Source organism: Phyllobates terribilis, unplaced genomic scaffold (genome assembly GCF_046119375.1).
Source record: "Phyllobates terribilis strain yellow unplaced genomic scaffold, ASM4611937v1 Scaffold_11__3_contigs__length_659146591, whole genome shotgun sequence".
In the NCBI taxonomy this organism is placed as follows: Eukaryota; Metazoa; Chordata; class Amphibia; order Anura; family Dendrobatidae; genus Phyllobates; species Phyllobates terribilis.
The window spans coordinates 413,712,378-413,738,553 of NW_027362771.1; the positions used below are offsets into that span (position 1 = coordinate 413,712,378).

General features: G+C 41.7%; 1 protein-coding gene across 1 annotated transcript in view; it reads right to left on the bottom strand.

Moving 5' to 3' along the window:
- Window positions 1–258: 258 nt before the first annotated feature.
- The window catches only part of ATP8B4 (ATPase phospholipid transporting 8B4 (putative)), a 336,358-nt gene continuing 310,440 nt past the window's right edge, over window positions 259–26,176 (bottom strand). The window contains 5 exon segments of the mRNA XM_073653088.1: window positions 259–5,398; window positions 8,003–8,133; window positions 12,345–12,483; window positions 17,053–17,298; window positions 17,499–17,582. Coding sequence (XP_073509189.1) covers window positions 5,117–5,398; window positions 8,003–8,133; window positions 12,345–12,483; window positions 17,053–17,298; window positions 17,499–17,582 — 882 coding nt within the window. The 3' untranslated portion in view covers window positions 259–5,116.

Here is a 26,176-nt window from a genome sequence, read left to right on the forward strand (position 1 = left end):
TTATATGTGATTTAGACGTACCCAATACATGTAATTTTCACCCTTCCGGTTGTATATTTTTGTTTAAACTGCGCTGTATAACCATTGTCTATACTTCTCCTTTTTCAGTAGCAATGTGTCCCCAAAATACTAAATTTCAGCTTTAGTGTGAAAATATTGCCATTGGCATTCATGACTTAGTAATATGTCAAAACTGACAAAAAGAAATAAACCACAAAATGTCTTTAATTACTTATAAACAGTATATTTATAGAAAATATTTTGTATATAAAGCACTTAAATAAATTATGGAATACTATGTACATATGTAAACCTTATGTTACAAAAGAGCGCAAACTCTTTGGTATGACATCATGCGCACAGACGATTGTAACTTTTCTATTGCACAAAACAAAAGCCAGACATTTCATAGAAATCTAAACTAATCTGTACCTAAAATAATAAAGATTGACATTTCTAAATATATATATATAGATCTATTTAGGTTTCATAAATGGCTCCTGCAAATACAAAATGGATTATGCCATATCAAGAATTTGGATTTTCAAACATGAAAATGGAGTAAAGGCATTTAGCAAACCAAACCGAGACAGCAGAAAACAATGTATAGAATAAACGGGTTGTTTCACAGCAGTAATCAACATTACAAAAAGAAAATGTCAGTGAATTGACACAACACAACCAAAGACTCGTCCCAGCATTGGACCAGTTCTTACTTCCATATTCTGTATTGACTGCATGTTAGACCCGGGTGTTTGTGCATGGCTGAGGCAGACAGATGACAATTGTGCGGAGAATAAGCATCACATTGTATATTGTGTGTCCTAGAGGCTATTGATACCACCTTTTAAAGGGAATTCTGGCGACGCCATTGTACTGTTTAACAGTTTAAAAGAATCTGTCACCAAGTTTTTGTCACCTATTCTGAAAGCAGCATAATGTAGAGACAAAGACCCTGATTCCAGGGATATGTCACTTACTGGGATGCTTGGTGTAGTTTTTATAAAGTCAGTGTTTTATCAGCAGGAGATTATCAATAGAGGACTAGTAAACCTGCCAGGTAGTCAAGCATATTCACAAACTTTGTATAACCCCGCCCCCACCACTGATTGGCAGCTTTCAGTGTACACTGTACATGAGGAAGAATCTGCCAATCAGTGGTGTGGGTGGGGTTACACAGAGTCAAGTTTCAGATACCTGGTAGATCTGCAGCAGATAAAACAGTGATTTTATCAAAATGACAGGAAGCAGCCCAGTAAGTGACACATCACTGGAATCAAGGTCTCTGCCCCACATTATGCTGCACTCAGATGGGATAGCCAAAACCGGAGCTGACAGATTCCCCTTAAAGGGAACCACTATGCTCTTCAACCACCCTGATTTAGTCTGATATGTAATACCGCACTGTAGTAAACCTGCAGCAGAATTCTATTGCCTCCATCCTCATCACATCTCTGGGGGAGATAAGAGTGATAACTAAAGGACTTTATAAAGCTCAGCAGAAATAAAAAATGAAATGCATCATGAGGAGACTGAAATCAAGAACATAGTAGGAAGAAGAAAATACGTAGCATAGAAATGAGCATTTCAAGGATAAAATAGTACTTTTCCATAACATTGTTTGCAGCCAGATAGCCAGTGTTTAATATCTGACATGCTACACAAGGCAATTACGTGAATATGACACGCCTCACACTCGGGGATACAAGGAGATATGTTGACGTTATGGCATTATGTAAGCACAAGTGATATCACTGACATCTGCCATGCCTCCTTGAACCTAGAGACCTGGGTTGCAGCTTACTCAAGGCACAATCTGGTTTCCACCATTATAACTAGTCAATCATAATGTAAGATTTTGAGCTAATTAAATGGGTGGTGGGTAGTATTTTAGAACATAGGAAGGTCAAAGTTCTGTTATATGGAAAGTCCTTCATATAAGCACAGTACTGTTCACAATGCAATGGTACCTTGTTGTACAATGGCTGTCATCACCTAGTGGTGGATTCATGGACTTTAGAAGCGCCACCCTATGTGGGTCACAAAAACTGTGCAAATGAAAGGCTATAAAACAGTGTATGGACATAATGGACATTGTCCTCTGGTCGTTAGTTTATAGTTTTACTTAACTGAAAATTGATGGAATGAAAAACATGAGATTATGGAAAATCCTCATTCTAGGGCTCTTTCTTAGGGTCAGGTTGGAAGCTATTTAACCATCTTAGGTTGGCACCTGCAATCATCTATAGAGCAGCTGTGCAAAGTATCACAATAAAACCGTATGTAAAAGGGAATACACAGAGTCGATGTATCAAAACTAGAGCACAGTGAAAGCAGAGCGAAATCTGGACAACTACGCCACTTTTGCTCTGCGCCAGTTTTATACTTGTTCCTTAGTGTCATATTTTAGGTATGCACAAGCGCATGTTATGGAGACTTTTCTGGTTTCTGCACTGCTGCTAAGTCTTGTACATGGAGCAGCATTATTGTAACTTTTTGCAAGCATGTGACACACTATAAAGACCTAAAAAACAAACAAATAAAATAACAGTTTAACAAAGTAACAGAATAATTGCTGACTATTCAATTCTAATTACCATTTTCCTAGTTCAATTTAAAAAATGAAAGGCAGCAAACGAATGTCTAATATCAACAATATCACTGTTTATGTTACATTTGGTGTCATAAATGTCCAATAATTTACGCTTCGATGACTTCTGTATCTGGATGAGATAGCCAGCTACTGTATTTACAGAGGTAATGCCACCTAGAAAAATGCATGGCATCCTAGTTCTCCCAAAAAAGATGTTCTGACATTTTTAGATTGCTGATCTCAACGATACTGCAACTTGAATATCAAGTTAGATAGGTTATGGTAACATTACATTCAGTTTTATTGCAAATTGTTTTCCTTAACCAGTTCGTAGAACTGCATCATACAGAAACCCAATTACCTTTATAGTAAAAGAGCTCATTGGTGCATTTAGACGTGTCAGTTTTTGCCTGTCAATGCTCCATTAACGAAGACTAATCAACTATATACAAGCTGTCTGATGCTCGTTTACAGGCCTGTTTACATAGGAATGAGGAACAATAACAAGTATCATGTTATCAACAGCACAACGCCTGTTTACACGGGGTAATGTGCAGCTGTTTTTTTCAGGCATATATATTCTGATCTCCTGATGAATGAGCATGTTTCGGGAACGAGCATTTGCCAATTATCTACCCGTCTAAATGCACTATATGTCTTGATAATTGGTCTGGTGAGAAAGAAGACTCTACAAGATATACCAGTCCACTTATGAAAATATTTTTCCCCATAACTAACGCTCATGACATTTCAGATCTCTAGGAGAGTGTGAGCCGATCATTGAGTGAGAGGCGTCTGTAAATTACTGTAGGGGAATGAAGCATCACTACCACTCAGCTGACACTGATAGCTGCACATTCTCCGAACAGCTGGGTGCACCACCGAGTGACAACCACTGACATCTCTTGAAACTTAAAGAGCCCTTCCATTAACTTTTTCCCCTAAACTTGTGTAAATGTTAGTGTAGTGTAGTGTCAGTGTGTTAATCTACTCGCCTATTGCCATCCTTTCCGGTTTCCAGCGCTGTTCTGTAGGATTTCCCCATTCTTCAGACTATCCAGATCACTCTATACTTGAGATGGAAGTCTCTTTTACTATATAAGCTGATGGACCCTCGTTGTAACGCTCCATAGGCTTACATTGTAAAAAGTCACTCCTGGGAACGCAGCGTGACCTGGAAAGTCTGCAGAGCGGTGACATCACTCAGAAGAGGAGCAGAACAGCGCTGGAGACTGGAGGGGACGGCGGTAGGTAAGTATATTAACACACTGACACTACATTACCATATACATTGATTTAGAGAAAAAAAAAATAATGGGAATCCTTCTTTAATTTATGGGAAAGCCCCTGCCCTTTAAAGCAAGATGAAGAGTAGCAGTTATGATATAAATGAATATACCCTGAGAAAACTGTTCAATTGGTGGATTTCCACAGATGAGGCAACATTTCTGTGTGAAACAAAGCATGTAAGTAAAAATACCCAGCACTACATCAAGTGAGTTTTTTTTCATCTCCAGCAGAATTTCAATCCCTATGGTTGTATAGAGGATTGGTTTTCTCTGAGCGACTTATACCCTGATGTACAGTGTAGTCATGGCACCTTTTTTCACATTCATAATGCTGAAAAGGCCAAAATGGAAAATAGACATTCACCTAATATTAGAAGGAAAGAGATAAGTTCATCTTGGAAGAGAACTTTTCTAACCTGCTTTGGAGCACACATTAAGTACTGGCCATACCAAAGTTATATGTTGCTCGCTAACAGGAAACCACTTTACAAGCTGTCATAAGAAGTAGTAGTAGCTTGGGATAATGACTTGCTGAAAAATACAGAACATTAAAGAATTAAATTCACAAGGAAGCTACTGATGACTCAGAATAATGATCAAATCCCCAGGACGAAAAAACTATTGTGATCAATAGTAGCAGCATTTTCTTCAGCAAGTCAATATTAATAGGAAGAAGGTAACCTTCCTGGATGTGAAATATACTATCTTGTTACCATCTTGGAGAATGCACTCTGAGGGCAGAAACTGTGCAAATTGTTTTTGACACTAAAAAATATGGTCCATCTAAAACTGATAACTTTACACTTATAACTAAAAAACATTCAAAGAAAAATGCAGTAAAAGTTCAGAAAGCAAATGCCCATGACACTCAACCAGAAACCTGTTTGAACAGTTGTTGGTCAGAAATTGACGAGTTTACAGTGCCGTGTTATTGTCCAGTATCACAGTATGGCGTTTTGCAATTGTTTGGGAATGGAGTACGGAAGGGTGTGGAGGTCTCTCAAAGGCTCCTTTTCCTGAACATTGTTTTATAAGAGTTGAAATTTTATGTTCAGATGGGACAAAAATTTGCTGTTTCAGGATGATTCAATTTTTTTAGAAGATGTAAATCATCTTCCTTTGGTGTTGAGTAACACAGTGCAAAAATATGGCCACAACTTAAAGCCAATAAAAATAATAAAAAAAACAAGACAAAAAAAAACAGAAAAGAAGCCCAATTATGATTTTGTATTAGTTACAATTTAGAAATCTTGTCATTGCTGAAGCTATTAAAATTCTCTGCCGTCTTCTTCCTCAGGTTTTCTATCCAGCTTGTGCTGCTCAGCATTGTTCTTCCGATGCCCGATGAGGACGGCGGCTCATTTAACCGCATGTTTTTACCAGAAGTAATAAGTTCACCGTAGCCTTCCTGGTGAGCGAAAGCATATCCAGATCTCCTGGAGCTAGTTCTGTGCACCCTGCGCATATGGTTCGCCAAGGGCTTCCGTTTCTTCTTAGCCTGCTGCAAATACCGAACCTTTCAATGTAAAAATATAAAAAGTTATACATTTTGAAAAAGGAGAAAACATGAGTATAAAGGCATAAAAGTCATTATTTTACTCCATGAAAAGTACATAACAAAGTTTACATAGTATGACACCACAAAGAGGGGGTATAAAGTGCTAGGTGCCGGGTATAATAAGGTCACAGTGGCCTGAGGGTTCTACAATTCTTATCTCCCGGTGAGTCTTACCCATGATTGAATTAGGGAAAGGTGATGTGTGATATGGGATTGCCCGTATACTTTAGCCCACTAGGGCTTTAATTGGCTAAAACAGCTAAAGGCCCCGTCACACTTAGCGACGCTGCAACGATCCCGACAACGATACGACCTGTCAGGGATTGTTGCTGCGTCGCTATGTGGTCGCTGGTGAGCTGTCAAACAGGCAGGCTCACCAACGATCAGGGGAGCAGCGACATCGTGGAAAGAATCTTTCCACGATGTCCTGCTCCTGGTTACGAGCCTGCTGAACCAGGAGCAGGCTGGTAACTATGGTAAACATCGGGTTACTAGGGGCACACGCGCTCCTAGTAACCTGTTGTTTATCATGGTTACCACTCTGCTACAGTGACCCGGAGGTTACCGCTCACTTTAGCAGGCTCGTAACCATGATAAACAACGGGTTACTAGGTGCGCGTGTGCTCCTAGTAACCCAATGTTTATCATGGTTACCAGCCTGATCGCTGGTTCCGCTGGTCACACACAGCGATGTGTGCTGACCAGCAGGAGAGCAACGACCAAAAAATGGTCCAGGACACTTTGCAGCGATCAGCGACCTCACAGCAGGGGCCTGATCGTTGCAAAGTGTCACACATAGCGACATCACTGGTGAGGTCGCTGTTGCGTCACCAAAACCGTGACACAGCAGCGATCTCGCTAGCGATCTCGCTATGTGAGACGGGGGCTTAAAGCAGCTCACCAGAAGTGGTAATTCCCATGACATAATATCCCACACCCACCACTAATATCTATGTGGAGATATATTTTTGGCCCATTGCCCATGTGTCCTTACTTAAAGAGTTGCATCTTGATACAACAAACCACTGCAGCAATTAAAGAAAGTGAATACAAAAACTGCTGATGTGCAGCTTTTTCCTATTTATAGGGCATCTGTCAGCCCTCCTAAGCCGTCTATATGGGCATGTAGGTCATAGGAAGCTGAATAAAATGACACCTTTATATCTGCGATCCAATGTCAGGACAAATCCACAATTTTCTTGATATGTAAATGAGATCTATATCTCCCTGAATCTGCTTCCAAAGCTCAGTTTAAATGAAAGGGGTGTTACCAGTGTGAAACATGTAATGACTGACAGTCTGCTCTCCTGATCTCTCGGCAGAGCTCTGTGTGTGTGGCTATAACACAGTACAGCAGAGCTGAACTTTGTCTCATTAAAAATACATTTGTACCAGCAGCTCTCTTCTCATAGGGCAGTCGGATCTGCTGCATAGCTGTGCCGGATTACAACTAACACAGTACAGCAAAGTTGAAACTTGTCTCATTAAAACCTCCTCTGCAGCTCAGCTGTACTGCCCTTTCTCCCACACTGACAGCCTGTGAGATGAAAGCTAAAGCACTAGGAGAGGACAACTGCAGCTAGAAATGTGTTTGTAATGAGACAAAGCTCAGTTCTACTCTACTGTGTTATTTATAATCAGGCACAGCTCTGAAATGAGATGGGGAGAGCATACTGTCAGTCATTACTTGGTTACCACTGGTAATGCCCTCTTTTATTTAAAATAAAATAAGAATGGAAGTGCACATTTATCAACCTCCACTCCATTCAATTGTTTATGGGAGTGCCGGAAAAAGTAGAGAACAGCATTTGGCTATTCCAAGCAGTCCTATAAACAATGAATGGAGCAGTGGCCAAGCATGTGAATTCAAGACAGGGCTGCAGAGCCCCATTCTCGGGACTGGTTGGTGTTCCAGCGGTCGAGCAAGTTATCCTATATCCCCTTTAATTATGTATAATGGGGAGTTCAACAACTTTCTAATATTCTGTGTTTCAATTCCTTGCAGAATGAAGTTCTTATTCACTAACCGTAAAAAAAATATTACATAAATTATAAAATATTGTAGTGGTTGTCCGATCTGAACATTTATATTATAGCGGCAAGATATTGGATCCAGTTGAATGAACACGTAAGTGGGCTGCGCTGCTGGAGTAAATCAATTCTTCAGAGATGATGATGAGGAAACGCGTTTCAACGCTGTACCGGCGTCTTTTTCAAATGAAAAAGCCAAATGTCAAGTGAAAGAACCAAAACTCCAGCAGCGCAGCCCACTTACGTATTCATCCAACTGGATCCAAAATCTCATGGAGGACTTGTCCATCGCCTGGAACGTCTCTCCTGGCCATCTCTTCAAGTGCCTCAATGAAAAGAAATACCTGGCTTTAGTTACGCAGTCAGGCTATTATTCATGCTGTCCATGGTTTGGGCAGCATGAATGAAGTGACAGGGTCCCTTTAAGTAGCAGTTTGGCCCTGGCCAAAAATAGTCAACAGGTCAAGCGAAAAGGTCAAGCGAAACTAATCTAAATAATAATATAAGCAGTACAGATATTGTTTTACCTACCTTATCACTGAGTGTTGGTGTTAAATCCACCTTCAAAAAGCGGAATGTCAGCACAGGCATGACACAAATCACAGTGGTCAGGAATATTACCAACCAAACACTTTTTTGACTTAGAGAATTTCTGGCATTTCCTGTTGAAAAAAAAAAATAAAATAGAAATTTACATGACCAACAACGTTTACAAGTCCATTAGCTTGTCTCGGGCATGGGGGGCCTTTGTGAGCCTATATGCCAATTCGTCGACTTCTTTCTCAAACAATGCGTAGAAACACTTCCATCCTTTGTGAGGGATACGACCGATGTCTTAAGGAAGCTCGATGGTATAACTGTTGAAGCCAATATGTGGTTTGTCACTTGCGACGTGGAGTCCTTATATACATCTATACAACATAGCGATGGCATCACAGCGGCCAGATCCTTCCTGGAGATGACCAATACTGAACCATCTCTCATTGACTTTATACTGGAACTCTTAGAGTTTATTTTAACACACAATTTTTTTGTGTTCAAGGACCGACCCTACCTACAGCTCCGGGGGACAGCGATGGGGGCGTCTTGTGCGCCCTCATATGCTAACCTTTTCCTGGGGCTGTGGGAGAGAGATACGGTCCTTGAAACACCTGGTCATGAGTCAGTCATCTCCTGGTCACGCTATATAGATGACGTATTATTTATCTGGCAGGGCTCCACGTCGCAACTAGACAAATTCCTCTATCATCTAAATAATAACAAGCTTAACATTAAGCTAACTTATAAATACAGTCAATTTCATATTGACTTCTTGGGCATATTCATCACTAGAATGGAAGATGGAAGAATCGGCACGGATATTTTTCGCAAGGAGACTTCTACGAATTCTCTATTGCACTTCACCTCGTCTCATCCTCCTAAACTTAAAAGTTCGATCCCCATCGGCCAGTATCTTCGAGCACGGCGTATCTGTTCGAACGATGACAAGTTCAATAATCAAGCGCAGGACCTCTCCAGGAGGTTCCTAAATAGAGGCTATAATATCTGTGACATTAATGTAACTTATATGAGGGCCAAAAATTCTAACAGACAAAGCCTTCTTGCTACCCATTCAAATTCTAGAAGCAGAAAATCTCCAGAAAATTCATATCCAAGATTTATAACTACATTCAATAATAATTGGATGGATATCAAAAACATTCTGACAAGACATTGGTCAGTTTTACTAACTGATAAAGATCTTAAAACTCGGCTCCCAAAACAACCAGCTTTGACCTGGCGTAGGTCAAATACATTGAGTGACCTACTAACCAGGAGTCACTATATCCCACCAAAAAATCCTTCCCTATTCGGAAGTAAAGGCCCACCATGGGGCAGCTTCTCTTGCGGTAAATGTTCGGTATGCAGATTCTTTCCTAGAGCATCACATTTTTGTAATCCCGGCGGGGAAAAGTCCTTTCGCATAGTCCACCATATCACATGTAACACCGAAGCAGTTGTCTACCACCTAACCTGCCCATGCGGATTAATCTACATTGGTATGACCACCAGAGTCTTGAAGGTTCGCATACAAGAACATATAAGAGATATAAATAATGCCTCTTCCTGTACTGATCTACAATTTCTCAAAACAATACCTAAACACTTTTTGGAGATCCATAGAGGTAATCCTCGGGGCTTGACAGTCCGGGGCATTGACCGCGTATATATGGGCATTAGAGGTGGGAATGTCAAAAAGAAGCTGCTTCAAAAAGAAACACGGTGGATTGTGCTATTGGACACAATTGCCCCAAATGGATTAAATGATATGGTCAGTTTCAAGTCCTTTCTATAATAACAAGTGCGGCGCTATTTTTAGACTGACACCTTTTGTGTTTTATTCTTTTATGTCACTCATATTTCTCCCTTTAATCATCCACTTGATTCAGGTGTGCTGTGTTATGGCGATATGGCGGTATTATACGGCCTGAAAGAATCTGACGTGTGCATCAACTTGACAGAGGATATGAACTATGGAACACATCTCATGCAACCTTGAACAGATAATCTAGACGATAAGAATTACGTCACAAATACTATTTGTATAGTACCTGTATAAATAAGAACGTCTTTCAGACATTAATTGCCTTGTTCCCTTAAACAGTGAATTATTATATAGCTGCGGGACATTGTATAACTATTATATAGGAGGATTAATCTGTTTGCTGTTCAATAACTGCCTCATATACTTACTTGATGGATCACTTATCTACTGTGATTGTTGGAATTTTGACCTTTCTGGAAATGTTATAAATTGTCATGTATTAGCTCTATAGTAGGGGGTCTCCCATTACAATATACTTCTGTATGTGATCTTTACGATTTACAGGCTATATACCCTTGTATAGCTCCTCAGCACTTTATTATCCTCAGATTTATATGTAGGAGATGCTGACCTCTTTGGACAGCCTTTCTCCCAAGCTTTAGGGGAGATGGTAATGGGCCTTCCCCCCCCCCTCTACATTATATTCATCATGAGGCTTATCATCATTGCTTTTATTCCGATGGAGGCTCAGCACTTTGCGGCACAGTGAGGTGGCCACTCCGTGTGCCAGCATTGTGCTGAGCCCCCCATAGGTTGCTGCCCGCTCACTCAGGCCTTCCGTCGTGCCCCCTGTACTTTGATGTACCTGTCACTGCATGCCTTTGCCTCTGTCCCGGCGGCGTCTCGGACGGGCCGCGTTGCCGTGGTTACATGGGAGGTCCCCCTCCCTGGCCACTAGCTGCGCGAGGACGTCCGCGTCATCGCCGGGGGAGTGGCTTCATTACGTACTCAATTACGGCTGGCACACTCTGCTTGTTCCTGTCCTGGCGGCGTCCCGGACGGGCCGCATTGCTGTGGCCACATGGGAGGTGCTTCGGTTCCTTCCTGGCCACATGTCATACGGGGGCGTCCGCGTCATCGCCGGGGGCGGGACTTCACCACATACCCTACTTTGATAGGCACACTCCGGTACATAAGGTGTCCCCTTCCTTCATGTTAGCCACGCCTCCTGACGAAGCCATTTCCGGGCGAAACGCGCGTCGAGACTGCTGTGCACCCCTAGCATTCTTTCCCACGCTGCCTTGGACTCCATAGAAATTACACAAGGTAATGGAAGCTCCATATCTGGTCCTAAAACTTACTGATTAGTATATCTTATGCACAATTACTATGGTTACGGTCTATTTGACAGCATACAACCATTTTGATACTTACCTGTATGTATTTTACATACAGGATGTTTTGGCTTTATGCTAGACGTGCTTTCAGTTTTCCCTAGAGGATTTGTAATCACTATTTTCTGATATGGTCAGTGTTAGGATTTTTTATCCATAGGCACCATATTTACATCTGTCATTTATTGAATGCTTTTTGGGGTGTTAGTCTCTTTGTTATATCAGTCATCTCATTACATTATTTTTTAGCTGTCTTCTCTCCGCCTCCCCTACTGTCCTTACTTTGTACTTTATTACTTACATCTATTGTAATATTTATGATATTTATATATTTTCTTCAATAAAGAATAATTTTTCGAAATTTCCCTTATATGTGTTTGTTTGGAGAATACTTATTCATAGATTTTATTATCACTCATTTCGGAGGGAAAGGGCTTCTCCTTTCCCCCGTACTGTAATCTTCTTCTCCAGAACAGATCTTTTTGGTTTTGCTTTGATTATAGGGATTTGCGGACCATGTATTATATGGTAGGCATATAGGTTTTCTAAGTCCATTAGCTTTGTCTGAAACCAGTACAGGAAAGAACATTTAAAGGGGGTTAACTGGGATTTCTTTCTTATGCTAATCAGCTGCCTGTTCTGCCCAGCGCCGATCTTGGCCGGCTCAGATTGATCACGGACCGCTCCTGCCAGCGATTCTGCTGCTTCATTTGACTCCACGTCTACAGAGCAGCTGTTCCTCTTCCGGTCTGCTCTGTTGATGGGGTGTCACTGTCAACGTCATGCTGATTGAAAGTTCCCCGCAGTTAGGCAGCAGGAAGCCGGCTGTCAATCAGCATGATGTCGACAGTGACACCCCCCTGACCGAGCAGACGTCTGTAGACGTCAATGGAAGATGCAGATTCACCAGCAGGAACAGTTCGTAACCGCTCTGAGCCAGCAGAGTTTGGCACTGGGCAGATCAAGCAGGTAGTTAGCAACTATCTGCCTGTAAGTTCTTAGCCCCATAAAAAAAAATACAAAAGTCACAGATAACCCTTTTAACAACATGGTGGCCAAGTGATTTTCAATTAAATTAACTACATCCAACATGATCAATGCTATAGCTGATGGAGCTGCATACCTGTACTGTGTAAACTGCAGAAAAAAAATAAAAATCTACTTTAGATCTTACCTACAAAAGGGAAATGACTGGGAAAAATATCAAAAATTCCATCTCCATGCATGGCAAATAGGATGGAGAAGTACACAGCCAGGCTGCCCCAGATGAAGAAATGGTTTATAGCTGTCCAGTAGCTGGTGTCCAGACCAATCTGTAATACAATCACACCACATATTAGGGATATCTGAAGGAACATTATTAATTTAAATTATTATTAAATGTCCGCAAACAATATAGAAATTGTAATTGTGAATCTTGCTAACAAATTGCTAGAAATCAGCCTACATTCTGTTGTCAGGAAGCTGCAGGGAGGGTTTTGTCATTTAATCTGAGAGCAGCATATTATAGAGCAAGGGAGCCTGATTCCAGAGATATGTCACTTATTAAGCTGTGTGTTGTCGCTTCAATACAATCAGTGTTTTATCAGCAAGAGATTATCACTGCAGGACTAGGTGTCATCTGCCAGGCAGTCCAGCTAATTTGTGTAACCCCGCCCCTTCACTCATTGGCAGATTTTTGACAATATACAGTGTACATAAAAACTGTCAATCAGGGGTGTGGGCAGGTTATACACAGTTCAGCACTATTACATGTACAGCAGGAAAACAGAGATTCTATCAAAATTATATCAAGCAACCCAGTAATTGACACATCAATAGAATTAGGATTTCTGCCCTAACATATTGCTGCTCTCAGATTACATAGCAGAAACCTACTGACACATTTCCTTTAAAATTCTTATTCTTTAACCATTCTTTTTTTCTTTAGAATTTATTGGTATAATTCAGAATTAATTGTTCCATCAAAGATGGAAAATCATGGCCCAGATACTGCAAAACAGACTCAAAACATGATACTATCACAACTGTATTTTACAGATGGTAATAGTTATTTATCATGATCATTAAAACTACAGGGTGGGCCATTTATATGGATACACCTAAATTAAATGGGAATGGTTGGTGATATCAATTTCCTGTTTGTGGCACATTAGTATATGGGAGGGGGAAAACTTTTCAAGATGGGTGGTGACCATGGCGGCCATTTTGAAGTTGGCCATTTTGGATCCAACTTTATTTTTTTCAATGCCACTGGATATCTGAAAATTGCTACATGATGATGTGTTGCCCTCGTTATGCACTGAAGATGGCACATTCCCTGAGTTTTTCCAACAAGATGGTGCACCACCACATTATGGGAGTCAGGTCCGAGCATTCCTACATGAACAGTTTCCTGGAAAGTAGATTGGTCATCATGGGTCAGTTGAATGGCCACCAAGGTCTCCCGATCTGACCCCTTAGACTTTTATCTTTGGTGTCATCTGAAGGCAATTGTCTATGCTGTGAAGATACGAGATGTGCAGCATCTGAAACAACGGATACTGGAAGCCTGTGCTAGCATTTCTTCTGCGGTGTTGCTATCAGTGTGTCAAGAGTGGGAGAAGAGGGTTGCATTGACAATCCAACACAATGGGCAGCACTTTGAACACATTTTATAAGTGGTCATAAATTTGTAAAAAGCTCATGAAAGAATAAAGTTACGTTAAAACCAAGCACACCATTGTTTTTCTTACAAAATTCTCAATAAGTTTGATGTGTCACATGACCCTCTTCCCATTGAAAAAAATAAAGTTGGATCCAAAATGGCCGACATGGTCACCACCCATCTGGAAAAGTTTTCCCCCTCCCATATACTAATGTGCCACAAACAGAAAGTTGATATCACCAACCATTTCCATTTCATTTAGGTGTATCCATATAAATGGCCCACCCTGTATTTTGGACTGATTTGTCCACAAAACATTGTTCTAATAGCCTTCTGGCTTGTCCAGGGGATCCTTAGTAAACTGCAGAAGGGCAGCAAAGTTTTTTTGGACAGAAGTGTCTTTCTTTGCAATCCTGACATGCACACCATTTTTAATCAGTGTAACCCTGATGGTGGACTCATGAACATTATCACTAGCTAACGTAAGAAAGGCCTCTATTTGCTTATAGTTGGGTTCCTTAACCCCTTTAAGCCATGGCCATTTTGTGTTTTTTCATTTTTGTTTTTCCTCCTCTTCTTCTAAGAGCCATTTTTTATATTTCTGTCAATATAGCCGTATGAGGGCTTATTTTTTGTGGGACGAGTTGTACTTATGAATGGCACCATTGATTTTACCATATAGCGTACTGGGAAACGGGAAAAATATTCCAAGTGCGGTGAAATTGAAAAAAGTGCAATTCCACAATTGTTTTTTAGGTTTTTTATATACCATGCGCACTATATGATACACCTGACCTGGCAATGTGATTCCCTAGGTCAGTATGAGTACACAGATACCAAACGTGAGGTTTATTTTTTATTTAAGTGGTGAAAAAAATTCCGAAATTTTAATGAAAAAAAGTTTTTGCATTTGTTGCCGTTTTCCGAGACCCGTAACGTTCTCATTTTTCGGGATCTGGGGCTGTGTGATGGGCTTATTTTTTGTGCACTGAGCTGACGTTTTTATTGATACCATTTTGGGGTATATACAATGTTTTAATTGCCTCTTATTGCATTTTATTGCACTGCTGCGGCAAACAAAAAATGTAATTCTGGCGTTACTATTTTTTTCTCATTACGTTGTTTACCGATATGATTCATTTATTTTATATTTTGACAGATCAGACATTTCTGAGCGCAGCAATAGCAAATATGTGTATTTTTTATTGTTTTATTTTTAATGGGGCAAAGGGGGGGGTGATTTCAACTTCCGTGTTATTTTTATTTTCTTCATATTTTTAAAAACGTTTGTTTACTTTTTACTTTATTTAATAGTCCACTTAGGAGACTTGAAGCAGAAATCGTCCGATTGCTTGTGCTATACATAGCAGGGCTTCAGCACTGCTACTTATAGCCGAAATCATGATCTTCTATAAAACCCGGTCACGAGCCAGCATTCACAGGAGTATCATAATGACAGGCACTGGGGTCTCCTACAGACTCCAGGCCGTCATGACAACCCATCGGCACCCCATGATCAAGTGACTGGGCGCCAATGGGCAGCCAGAATGACTCACTTCCTGTCGGCGCATGTTAAATCCTGCTGTCAGAGATTGACAATGGGATTTAACTGGTTAAAAGCCACGGGTGGAGCTCTTATCCACTTGTGGCTGTTAAAGGCACATGACAGCTGATTAAATCAGCCGTCATGAATGGGGAAAGATGCGGGCTCGTCGTAGGAGCCCGCATCAATGTCAGGGACACGATATATGACGTAAGTTTACATTATATGTCGTGAAGGGGTTAATGATCTCATGGACTATTATATGCCTTGCACTTGAAGTGATCTTTGATGGTCAAATACACCGGAAGAGGGTAATGATGGTCTTTATTTTTCTCCATTTGTACAAAATCTGTCCGACTGCAAATTGGTGGAGTCCAAACTCGTAAAAGATGGGTTTGTAACCTTCTCCAGCCTAATGAGTATCAATAACTCTTCTTCTGAGGTCCTCGGAAATCTCCTTTGTTTATCCCATGATACACTTTTACAAACAGAAGTTGGTGGAAGTGTATCAGACTTTGAAAGAACCCGGTCCTGCAAATAAAACAAGTCGCCCACTAACATCTGATTGGAAACACCAGACTCTAATTTCACTTTAAATTTGCTAATCCTAAAAGGTGCACATATTTTTGCCACTCGCGTATGATATTGGATAATTTGTCTCACTTAAAAAAAAGACAAAGAATAATATTTTTAACTCACTTCTTTGATTTGGTTCTCAAACTACTTTTAGAACTTGTGTGAAAATCTGAGTCTTTTTAGGTCAAATTTTTGCAGAAATCTGGAAAATTTTGAAAGGTTCAGAAACTTTCAAGGACCATTGTAGGTGGCTGAGCACGCACAATCAATCTGCTGTCAATATAACTGCGCTCACCTGTGAAAGTATAATTCTCAGTCCTCGCCGGCTCTCTTCCACTACAGTAAAAAGCCAGGGGTAGTATGTATAGAGCTGGTCGAGACAGAGGAATCTAATTTTACTGCTCCATGCAGCTACTGAGACAGAAGGCCGAGCAAGCGGAATCAATCGATTACAGTAGCTTAATGGGGCATTAAAATCAGATTCCCATGTCTCGGCCAGCTCTGTGTATACTATTTTGTGCACTAGAAAAGAGCCAACTGGGAGCCGCAGCGTTTCAGTCGAACATACATGGCTATAATCATACAGCTAGTGTCTGATACATGCTGCCCGTTGGTTGGGCAGTATGTATCAGCTGTCAGGTTTCCTTTAAAAAGCTAAAAGCAGCAAGCCATGGGGATAAAAGAAGATACACTCACCTCAGGAACACACACCAGCGCTGCCGTTCCAATGGTATCTGCTGGCCCGCTAACAATAATGTCACTACCACGAGTCACCTGACCGCTGTGACCACTAATTAACTGCAGGATCAGGAGACTTGTGGTTGGGATGTTGTTCCTTTAGGTCCAAGGAAGACCATTAGAATGGCAGCTCAGAGCAGATTCCCAACATGAACATGTCATCTTTTCTTGATGATAATCTCCATGGCTTGGTGCTGTGAGTTTCTAAATATGCAAGAAAACTAAAATTTGTTTGTCTACAAAGAAACAGTTTGCACTGGACAGTATAAAAGGACTTTTAAAGCACGCCCTTGTAAATGTGCCTTAAGACAACTAGACCTAATTTCCAGATTACTGTAAAAATAAATCTGTGAAGAATATTAGGAAAGGAAAACTCACCTGGACACTGACAACAATAACTAAACTTGTAGCAACAGTGACAGCAAAAGACTGATAGTCTGATATGTGTTTTCCATCTTCACCGGCTGTGTTAAAAAATGCACCAAAAGGTATAAAGAATAGGGCAAAAGAAGTAAAAATGCCATGTAATACGCAAATAAAAAAACGACGCTTGTTAAATAATAGATTCAGCTGGCCTGGCTCATATAATTTCGTGTAGTCCATACAGTTCTGCTCATTCACATCCTACAAACAGATAAATGCATAAAGTATGTTAGTATCAGTTACAGAAGCAGATTCTCTTTGTTGTATATAGAAATAATATTTTATATTATTCACATACAATTGTACAAATTGTACGTGAAATTGTTCTTGCCCAAACTTGCACTTTGTGCTGTCATGAAAAAAATTCTAATTCAAGCGCATTTACATGAACAAATTATTACCTGATCAAAGAGTCCCATCGCTAGTACAGGAAGTGAGGTGTACACAATATTGAAAAGTGTAATGAACCACTGGTCATAGACGGTCTGGAAAAAACAATAAGTGAATGTAAATGGTCTATAATGCCATTCAGATAGAGCAACAAGGAGGAACACAAATGTGCATGATGAGTGAGATCGTCGCCTGCATACACTATCTGACAGATCTGCTGTAGTGATGCTGGGTTTAGACTGCACCTCTACCAGCAAACTTGTGAATGGATTTACACCAGTTTTCTGGTATAAATACACTGAAAAAGTAGGAGTTCAGGTTGAAACCCATATTTATGAAGATTCTGAACCACTTTCTCTGAACATATTAATATGACAACTGTCAATAACTCTGGATTTTGTAAAGCTTTCAAGCTACAAGTGTATGAAAACTAAGGCCTAATGCAATTTTACCCGAAAGGAAGATTCACACTTTGGGGTCTTTGTAAGCATTGTTGCAAGTTCTGTAATTTTTTTAAGTTGAAACATCCATTCAGAAACCAAATAAATTCCATTATAGCCAATGGGGTCTATCTGGCATCATTTGTGTCTGTTATAGGACAGATCCATTTCTTGCAGTTCTAATTTCCTGTTCCTATAAGGCTGTGTGCTCACAATGAGCATTTGGTGAGATTTTGTGCAATCTGCGCTCCATTCATTCCTTATCTGGCTATCAAGTGCTGTACTTGGCTTTTTCCAGAATCTGCGCAGAGAATGAATGAAGCTTCATTGGGGATCTAACCTGTCGTACTATTTTGTAATGGCAAAAAAGTTTATCCTCAGGGGATGAAAAAATTGCACAATCTGCCGATTGTTGTGAGTCCCAGAGTTGAGACTCCTACCGATCCCCAGATACAGTTGAAACCAGAAGTTTACATACACTATATAAAAAGACACATATGCATGTTTTTCTCAACATCTGACCTGAAATCAGAATAACCCTTTCCTCTTTTAGGTCAATTAGGATTACCATTATTTTTAAGATTTGCCAAATGGCAGAATAATGAGAGAGAATATTTTAAGGCATTTTTATTACTTACTGCAAAGTCAAAAGTTTACATACACTAAGATTACTGTGCCTTTAAAGAATTCTGGAATGCCCATATGATGATGTCATGTGTTTGGAAGTTTTTTTGGCAACATTTGAGTTAATTAGAAACACACTGATTCTTTGTGTAGCATCATGGGAAAGTCTAAAGAAATCAGCCAAGATATCAGGAAGAGAATTGTGTACTTGCACAAATCTGGCTCATCCTTGGGTACAATTTCAAGATACCTGAAGGTGCCTCATTCATCTGTACAAACAATTATACACAAGTACAAACAAGATAGGAATGTCCAGCCATCATACTGCTCAGGAAGGAGACGGGTTTTGTGTCCCAGAGATGACAGTGCTTTGGTCCGACATGTGAATATCAACCCAAAGACAAAAGCAAAAGACCTTGTGAAGATGATGGTAGAAGCTGGTAAGATTGTTTCAATATACACAGTGAAACGAGTACTGTATCAACATAGGCTGAAAGGCCACTCTGCCAAGAAGAAGCTATTACTCCAAAAGAAACATAAAAAAAGGCAGATTAAAGTTTGCAAATGCACACAGGAAAAAAAGACCTTAATTTTTGGAGACATGTCCTGTGGTCTGATGAAACTTAAATTGAGCTTTTTGGGCATAATGACCATCGTTACATTTGGAGGCAAAAGGGAGAAGCTTGAAAGCCTAAGGACACCATCCCAACTGTGAAATACGGGGGTGGCAGCATCATGTTGTGGGGTTGTTTTGCTGCACGAGGGACTGGTACACTTCACAAAATAGATGGCATCATGAGAAAAGAAGATTACTGAAGATACTGAAGCAATATCTCAAGACATCAGCCAGGAAGTTAAAGATTGGGCGGAAATGGGTCTTTAGCCCATGTTGATACATAAAAATTAAGACACTTGTGTCATGAACATAAGAGGCAAAAATCATTTCAATCTCCAAACGAGAAAAAAAATATACACCCACTGAATGCACATTTTCCAATTCATAAATTGTAAAAGTATTTCCATTCTTTTTAGTGCACATAAATTTGGCAAAAATAACTATGTTCCACAAAAAAGTTAGAAAATTAAGAAGGGGATTTTGTTTTATATAATATTTGCTAATTGGCAACTTAAAAGGGGTATACTGTGCAATGGCTGCACATAGATGCTATAGCCCATCTACTATTATCTATTGTAGGAGCTGAGCTGCAGTACCCAAGAAAGGCCACTACACTTTGTATGGAGCTGTGCTATTCTGCTCAATTCAAGTCAATGGGTCAAAAACTCCGCAAAACCGCACAAAGAATGGACCGTGGGAGACTATTCCTCTCATCATCCGATGGCCGCTCCTGCTGACAAATGCAGGAGCAGGCGAAGCTGAGGGGAGAAATAGTCTCCTCAGCCGGCATCTGTGCGCTGTGTAAAAAAAAAAGTAAAAATAAATCAATATTAAAATAAAAACATCTTATTCACACCTGTCCGCCATCCTCCCGATGTCCCACGGTGACCTGATCACCCGGCAGGACAGGTGAGGGATATGGTTCTTTTTGATTTTTTTTTTTTTGACAGGAGACGAGGGCTTCGGGGACTGGGCGTTAAGTGAGTATATAGTGTTTTTATTTTTAAATATAAGAGTAAAACCGTGTGTAATTTTATTTAAATAAAATACTTTATTCTGGCCGTGTCTTTATTGAAAACGTCAAAAACCTTACTACGGGATTAGTAATGGGGGTGTCTTATAGACACCCTCCATTACTAACCTGGGCTTCATGTCAGCCGCCAATACAAGGCTAACATGAACCCCAACCTTATTACCCCACTCATCACCGCTACACGGCAGTGGGAAGAGCGGAGGCTAAGCGCCAGATTTGGCGCATCTTATGGATGCTCCAGTTCTGAGGCAGCTTATTATTAGCCTCGGAGGGAGCTAGTATCCATGGCCCCTTCCTTGGCTATTAAAATCAGCTCACAGCTGTCTTTTTAGCCTTTGCTGGTTAGATTTTATAGGGGGACCCTACTTCAATTTTTTTCGGGGGTCCACCTGTAATCTAGCCAGTAAAGGCTAAGCAAATAGTTGTGGGCTTTTATTAATAGCCAGGGAACATTTATGGCTAATGGCCACTTCCCTGGCTACTAATATCAGCTCCCATCGGTCGGCTTTCCCTCTACTGGTTATGAAAATGACGTGGAAGCCCACGATCCGGACGTAGTAGCGCTTTGGACGCAGCATATTTTTGCTGCGTCCAAAATACTGCGTTCTATTGAACACAGGTAAATCCACGTGTTCACTGAACTATGCGGATTTACCGCATTCAATACATTCTAGTGGTCAAATTTACGTTGCAGAGACTAGCGACTCAGCAAGAGAATTTGACATGCTGTGGTCTTGAAAGACGCGCCACATGTCAGTGTCCGTGGGTGATCTGCAGCCTGAGATGCATACATAGTGGACATGGGATTTCTAGAAATCCCATCCACTATGCTGTAACACCTGGACGCTGCGGGTTTGACTCTGCAAAAACATGCAGCTTCAAACCAGCAGTGGCACATACCCAAATTCACCAGCAGCAAGTCAACTTTCTAGGTGAGTGGCAGTGCTGGAAGTGGTATAATAGGCTGTCCATCAGAAGGGAATTTTCCACATGCCCTGGTCCATCTGGACCTTCCCAGCCTCAGGGAACTCTCCTGTCATTCATGCTGCACTAATAATACCTTTACTGATCTATATCTATTGTCACACATCTCTGAACCCAAAGTATTTATGTGTCCCTGGTTTGCCTGGTACCTTGCGCTTTATACTTCCCATTCTATTTATATGAAGTTATTGGTATGTTTTATCATGTAATTTGTATCCAATAAAATGATGTTTTTATTGCCGCAATACTCATATGTTCTCCTTTCTTTATCTATATAGGCTACAACCGACCCATGTCCTGGTACTCCTAACCAGGTATCATGGTTCGTCTGGTAAATTGAGGTGGGCCCTTTTTTGTTCATACATATTTGATATTGCAGCATTTTGCTGCCGCAACAACAAACAACAAGACGTGATCAAAACATTGTATCTACCCCAAAATTATATCAATAAAAACATTGGCTCTCTGTGTAAAAAATAAGCTATCACACAGCTCAATATCCCAAAATAGAAAACGTTATGCCTCTCGGAAAATGGCATCACAAGTTAATTTTTTATTTTTTATTTCTGGGTTATTTATCACCACATAAGTAAAAAAAAACAACCTATGCGTCTTTGGTATCTGCATAGTCGTAGTGACCTGGAAAATCATATTGCCAGGTCAATTTTAACGTAAAATGAAGAAACCCAAAAACAATTGCAGAATTGCACTTTGTTTTGCTATTTTACTCACTTTCCAGTACATCACATGAAAAAATGGATTGAGTCATTCACAACTACAACTCTTCCCAGGAAAAACAAGCCCTCACACACTCACAACTGTGTCAAAGGGAAAATGTTGAGCTGAACACCACTGATTAGTGGGGTGCTGTGTGCTGGACCCCCTATTGATCTGATATTATACTAAGGATAGGTCATAAATATAGTAAGCCTGGAAGACCCCTTTAATATTCAAGTATTTGTAACGTTATGAACTCTATAGACAAATTACCTACCAAAGAAGAGTATCACAATAAATAGCAAAATATATCTATCTATGTGTGTGTGAATTTACATTTCAGGATGTATTATTTTTCATTACTTACTTATTTTATTGTTTTTTAAAGTTCTCTAATATTTTCATAATGTTATTATTTAAAAATGAGACTTCGGGGCTAAACTCACCTAAATAGGAGATAGCTGAATCGTTTTGTATAACTACTCTGACACTTACGATTAGTGTTGACCCACCCCCGTAGTGTTCGAGTTCGGTTCGGTTCGTCGAACACCCGTGTGTTCGCCGAACTGTTCGTCGAACACCTTCGAACACCGTTAAAACCAATGGCAGGCAAACAAAAACACATAGAAACACATAGAAAACACCTTCAAAGGTGTCCAAAAGCTGACAAACTGCTCAGAAGACACAACTAACACATGGAAAAGTGACAAGTACATATAGTCATGCGAAAATAAAAGAGGTGGAGGAGTAAAAGGAGGGGGAGACACAGATATAGGCATGTCATGCCCTTCTAAAATTCAAAAAGTGAGAAGCCGACACGGCCAGTCCGCTCCTGCCCGTGCCACCTCCGTGTCGCCGGGTTTGTGCCAGAGCCGCGGTGAACCCTGACGGCCAGCCCCCCTCTCCCAATACTGGTGCCTGTCCGCTGGTGGGTCGAGCGAGCCCCCCTGTGGTGGAGGCAGCTCTAAGCTTTTTAATTTAAATTGTCTCTCTAATTTGAATGAATACACTTTAAATCCATTTACAAGGATCTATTGGAGGGCAAGTCTCATGCCAGCAGCCGCGGTAATTCCAGCTCCAGTAGCGTCCACTAAAGCTGCTGCAGTTAAAAAGCTTTTATAAGGATCGAGCTCGGCTGTCCACCGCAAGGCATCCTACTGCCAGTCCCAGCCCCTATGCCTTGGGGTGCCTCCTGATGCTCTTCACTAAGTATCCCATGGTCCCGAAGCATTTCCTTTGAAAAAATTAAGTGTCTAAACTACAGGTGGTGTAGCTTGCTTAACAGCCGGGATAATCCGCTGACTAGCAGACACTGCTACAAGGCACAAAGTATTTCCTGGGCTAGATGCAGTTAAAAATTTGTAATTAGATACTCTCGTTGGATGCTGAGAAAGCATTCCATAGAGTCTCCTGGCACGCCATATATGATTCTCTTAAAAAGCTTGGGGTAGGGGTCTAGGGGACCCTTTTATAGCCAAAATCACGGCCCTGTATCGCAATACGTCACCTAGGCTGAAGATAAATGGAACTGTAGCACCCTGAGGGCTCGGTTGCTACAGACGTATTGCACCTCACCCAGAGGTGTGATATCTCACTCTCAGGTAAGGATGGAGTGTGGATCAGGACCCGACACCTGCATGCATTACACCACATTGCCGTGGGGCAGGGCGACCAATATGCCCCTGAGATGGGCACGACAGTCCCTGTCCCTGGCTGGAGTGGGGGGAGGGAACACTGAGGAAGGGGAACCCTGTAGTGCAGGAGCAGGGAGGAAGCAGTTCCTGGGTGCATTGAGAAGGGAGTATAAAAGGTGGGCACCATCTTAGTTCAGTGCAGAGAAGTCTGAGCAGAAGTGGCAGGGAGCAGGGGCTCTGCATGAGCTCTGCTCCGGAGGCGGGCCTAGTAACAGAGGCCCAGGCCTGGAAGAGGGAGAAGGAAGGAAGAGGAGCGGAGAAGGCTCCAGGAACGAGGAATGAAGGGATCCCAGGGGTGCGGACGGGCGAGTCGCCACCGCACGCCCGAATCCACCTGCGTGGAGGGGTCAGGCCAAAGGGGGAGACCGGTCCCCGAACTAGTGGAGGCAGGAAACGACCCTCAGCTAGAAACCGGAGGCTCTGACATTTTATGTGGCGCAGCCCCTCGCTACACCCGCTAGGAAGGCACCACATAGGGTCAGGGAAACTGGCGCCAAGTTTACCAAGAGGAGGCCCGAGGCAGCCGGACAGAAGTGTTGGTAAGAAAGGCCAGACAAAGGACACACAAAGGGGGTCCTGTGAAGTGCTCCAAAGTTATCTGGGAGTTGTCTGAGCCCCTCACCTGGTGAGCACAGTACGACGTGGGCAGCCGTTACCTGCAGACGTGGTCTGGATAATAAGAACTGTGAGTAAAGGCCCTGGACTGCATCACTGACTCCGTGTCGTTACTGCTGCTGCCCTGCACCATCACCCCCATCCTCCGCATACACTGCCCTGAGGCTATACTCCTCCCGTGGGGAGTTATGCTACGCTCTGCTGCACCCACAACACCAGCCTCAGCGGTCTGCCCTGTAGCGGCGGTTCACTCTGACCGCAATCCACGGGTGGCGTAGTCGGACATTTAAACATCAAAACCACATAAATAGTTCCGCCACTGGTTTGACCGCCCTGAGCCACGGAACCGGGTCGCCGCCACGAAGACTACAACCACCAGCATCCACCAAAAAGGGTCCGGCTCCGGGTGTCCCAAGGCCCAGGGGGTGCGTCAGAACATTTTCATCACCTTTCACAATCACCAATGGGACAAGGCAGGGATGTCCTCTGTCCACTCTCTTATACATCCTAGTGACGGAGCACCTGCTCTCATCAATTCGCCATAACCCCAATATTAGGTGGATTGAGGTGGGAGGCACCGAGTACAAGTGCTCTCTATTTGCTGATGATGTCCTAGTATATATCACTCAATCACATATATCCATCCCTGCTGTTATGGCTGAAATAGATCACTTTGTTACATGGTAAAATTTTAAAATCAATGCAGCGAAGTCTGAGGCCCTCGATGTCTCCCTCCCCAAATCCATATAGGATTCCATCCAGTCCAACTTTCCCTTTGCCTGGCCCTCACAGGGTATCAAATACTTAGGAATTCCTATTCATAGAGACCTCTCCCATCTATGTTATCTTAATTTTGGGCCCTTTATTGAACAATTCCATACAGACCACGGTTGGCAAGTTAGAACTGTAAGATTCACTACGTGAACCACTGGTGTTTTGTGGAAAAGCACATGTACACCGCGTTCCAAATTATTATGCAAAAAGTGTTTAGGAGTGATAAGGGAAGAATTTGTTTGTTTGTCAGTTAAACTCATTGATGGTGATGTGTGTCAGGGCTCTTTATATCACTGTAAGCAATTGCAGACACCTGTGCTAATTAGTTTGGCAGGTGTGTCCAATGAAAGGCAAGACTACTTAAGAAGGCTCTCTCACATTATTAAGCAGCCTATATTTTCTGCCAAAATGGGAAAGAAAAAGGATGTGTCGGCTGCTGAGAAGCAACAAATTGTGGAGTGTTTAGGTCAAGGCATGACTACAATCAACATTGTGCGATGATCAGGATGAAGTGTCTTGGCAATCAAGAAGTATGTAGCTGATTCACAGTACACACGTGTGCGTGCTGATAAGGGCAAATTGAGGACTCTTTCCTACAGGCAATTACGTCAGGTTGAAAGAGCAGCGGCAAAAAAGCCTTGTCATAGCAGCAGACAAGTTTTTGAAGCTGCTTGTGCCTCCAACGTCCCCCGAACAACAAGATGCAGGGTCCTTCAGAGGTTTGCAGCTGTGCATACGCCATCCTGTCGACCTCCTCTATCCACTTCACACAAGCAGAAACGGCTCCAGTGGGCCAAACATTACATGAAGACTGATTTCAAAACTGTTTTGTTCACGGATGAGTGCCGTGCAGCGCTCGATGGTCCAGATGGATGGAGTGGAGGATGGCTGGTTGATGGACACCCCACGCAAACACGGCTACAGCGCCAACAAGGAGGAGGTGGAGTAATGTTTTGGGCTGGAATCATGGGGAGAGAGATTGTCGGCCCCTTTAGGATCCCTGAAGGCGCTAAAGATGAACTCCATAATGTATGTGGATTTTCTCAAACAGCACTTCCTGCCATGGTTCAAGAAGAAGAACCGTGTATTTCACAGCAAGATCATTTTTCTGCATGATAATGCACCATCTCATGCTGCACATAAAACATCTGCATCTCTGGCTGATATGGGCATAAAAGGGGACAAACTTATG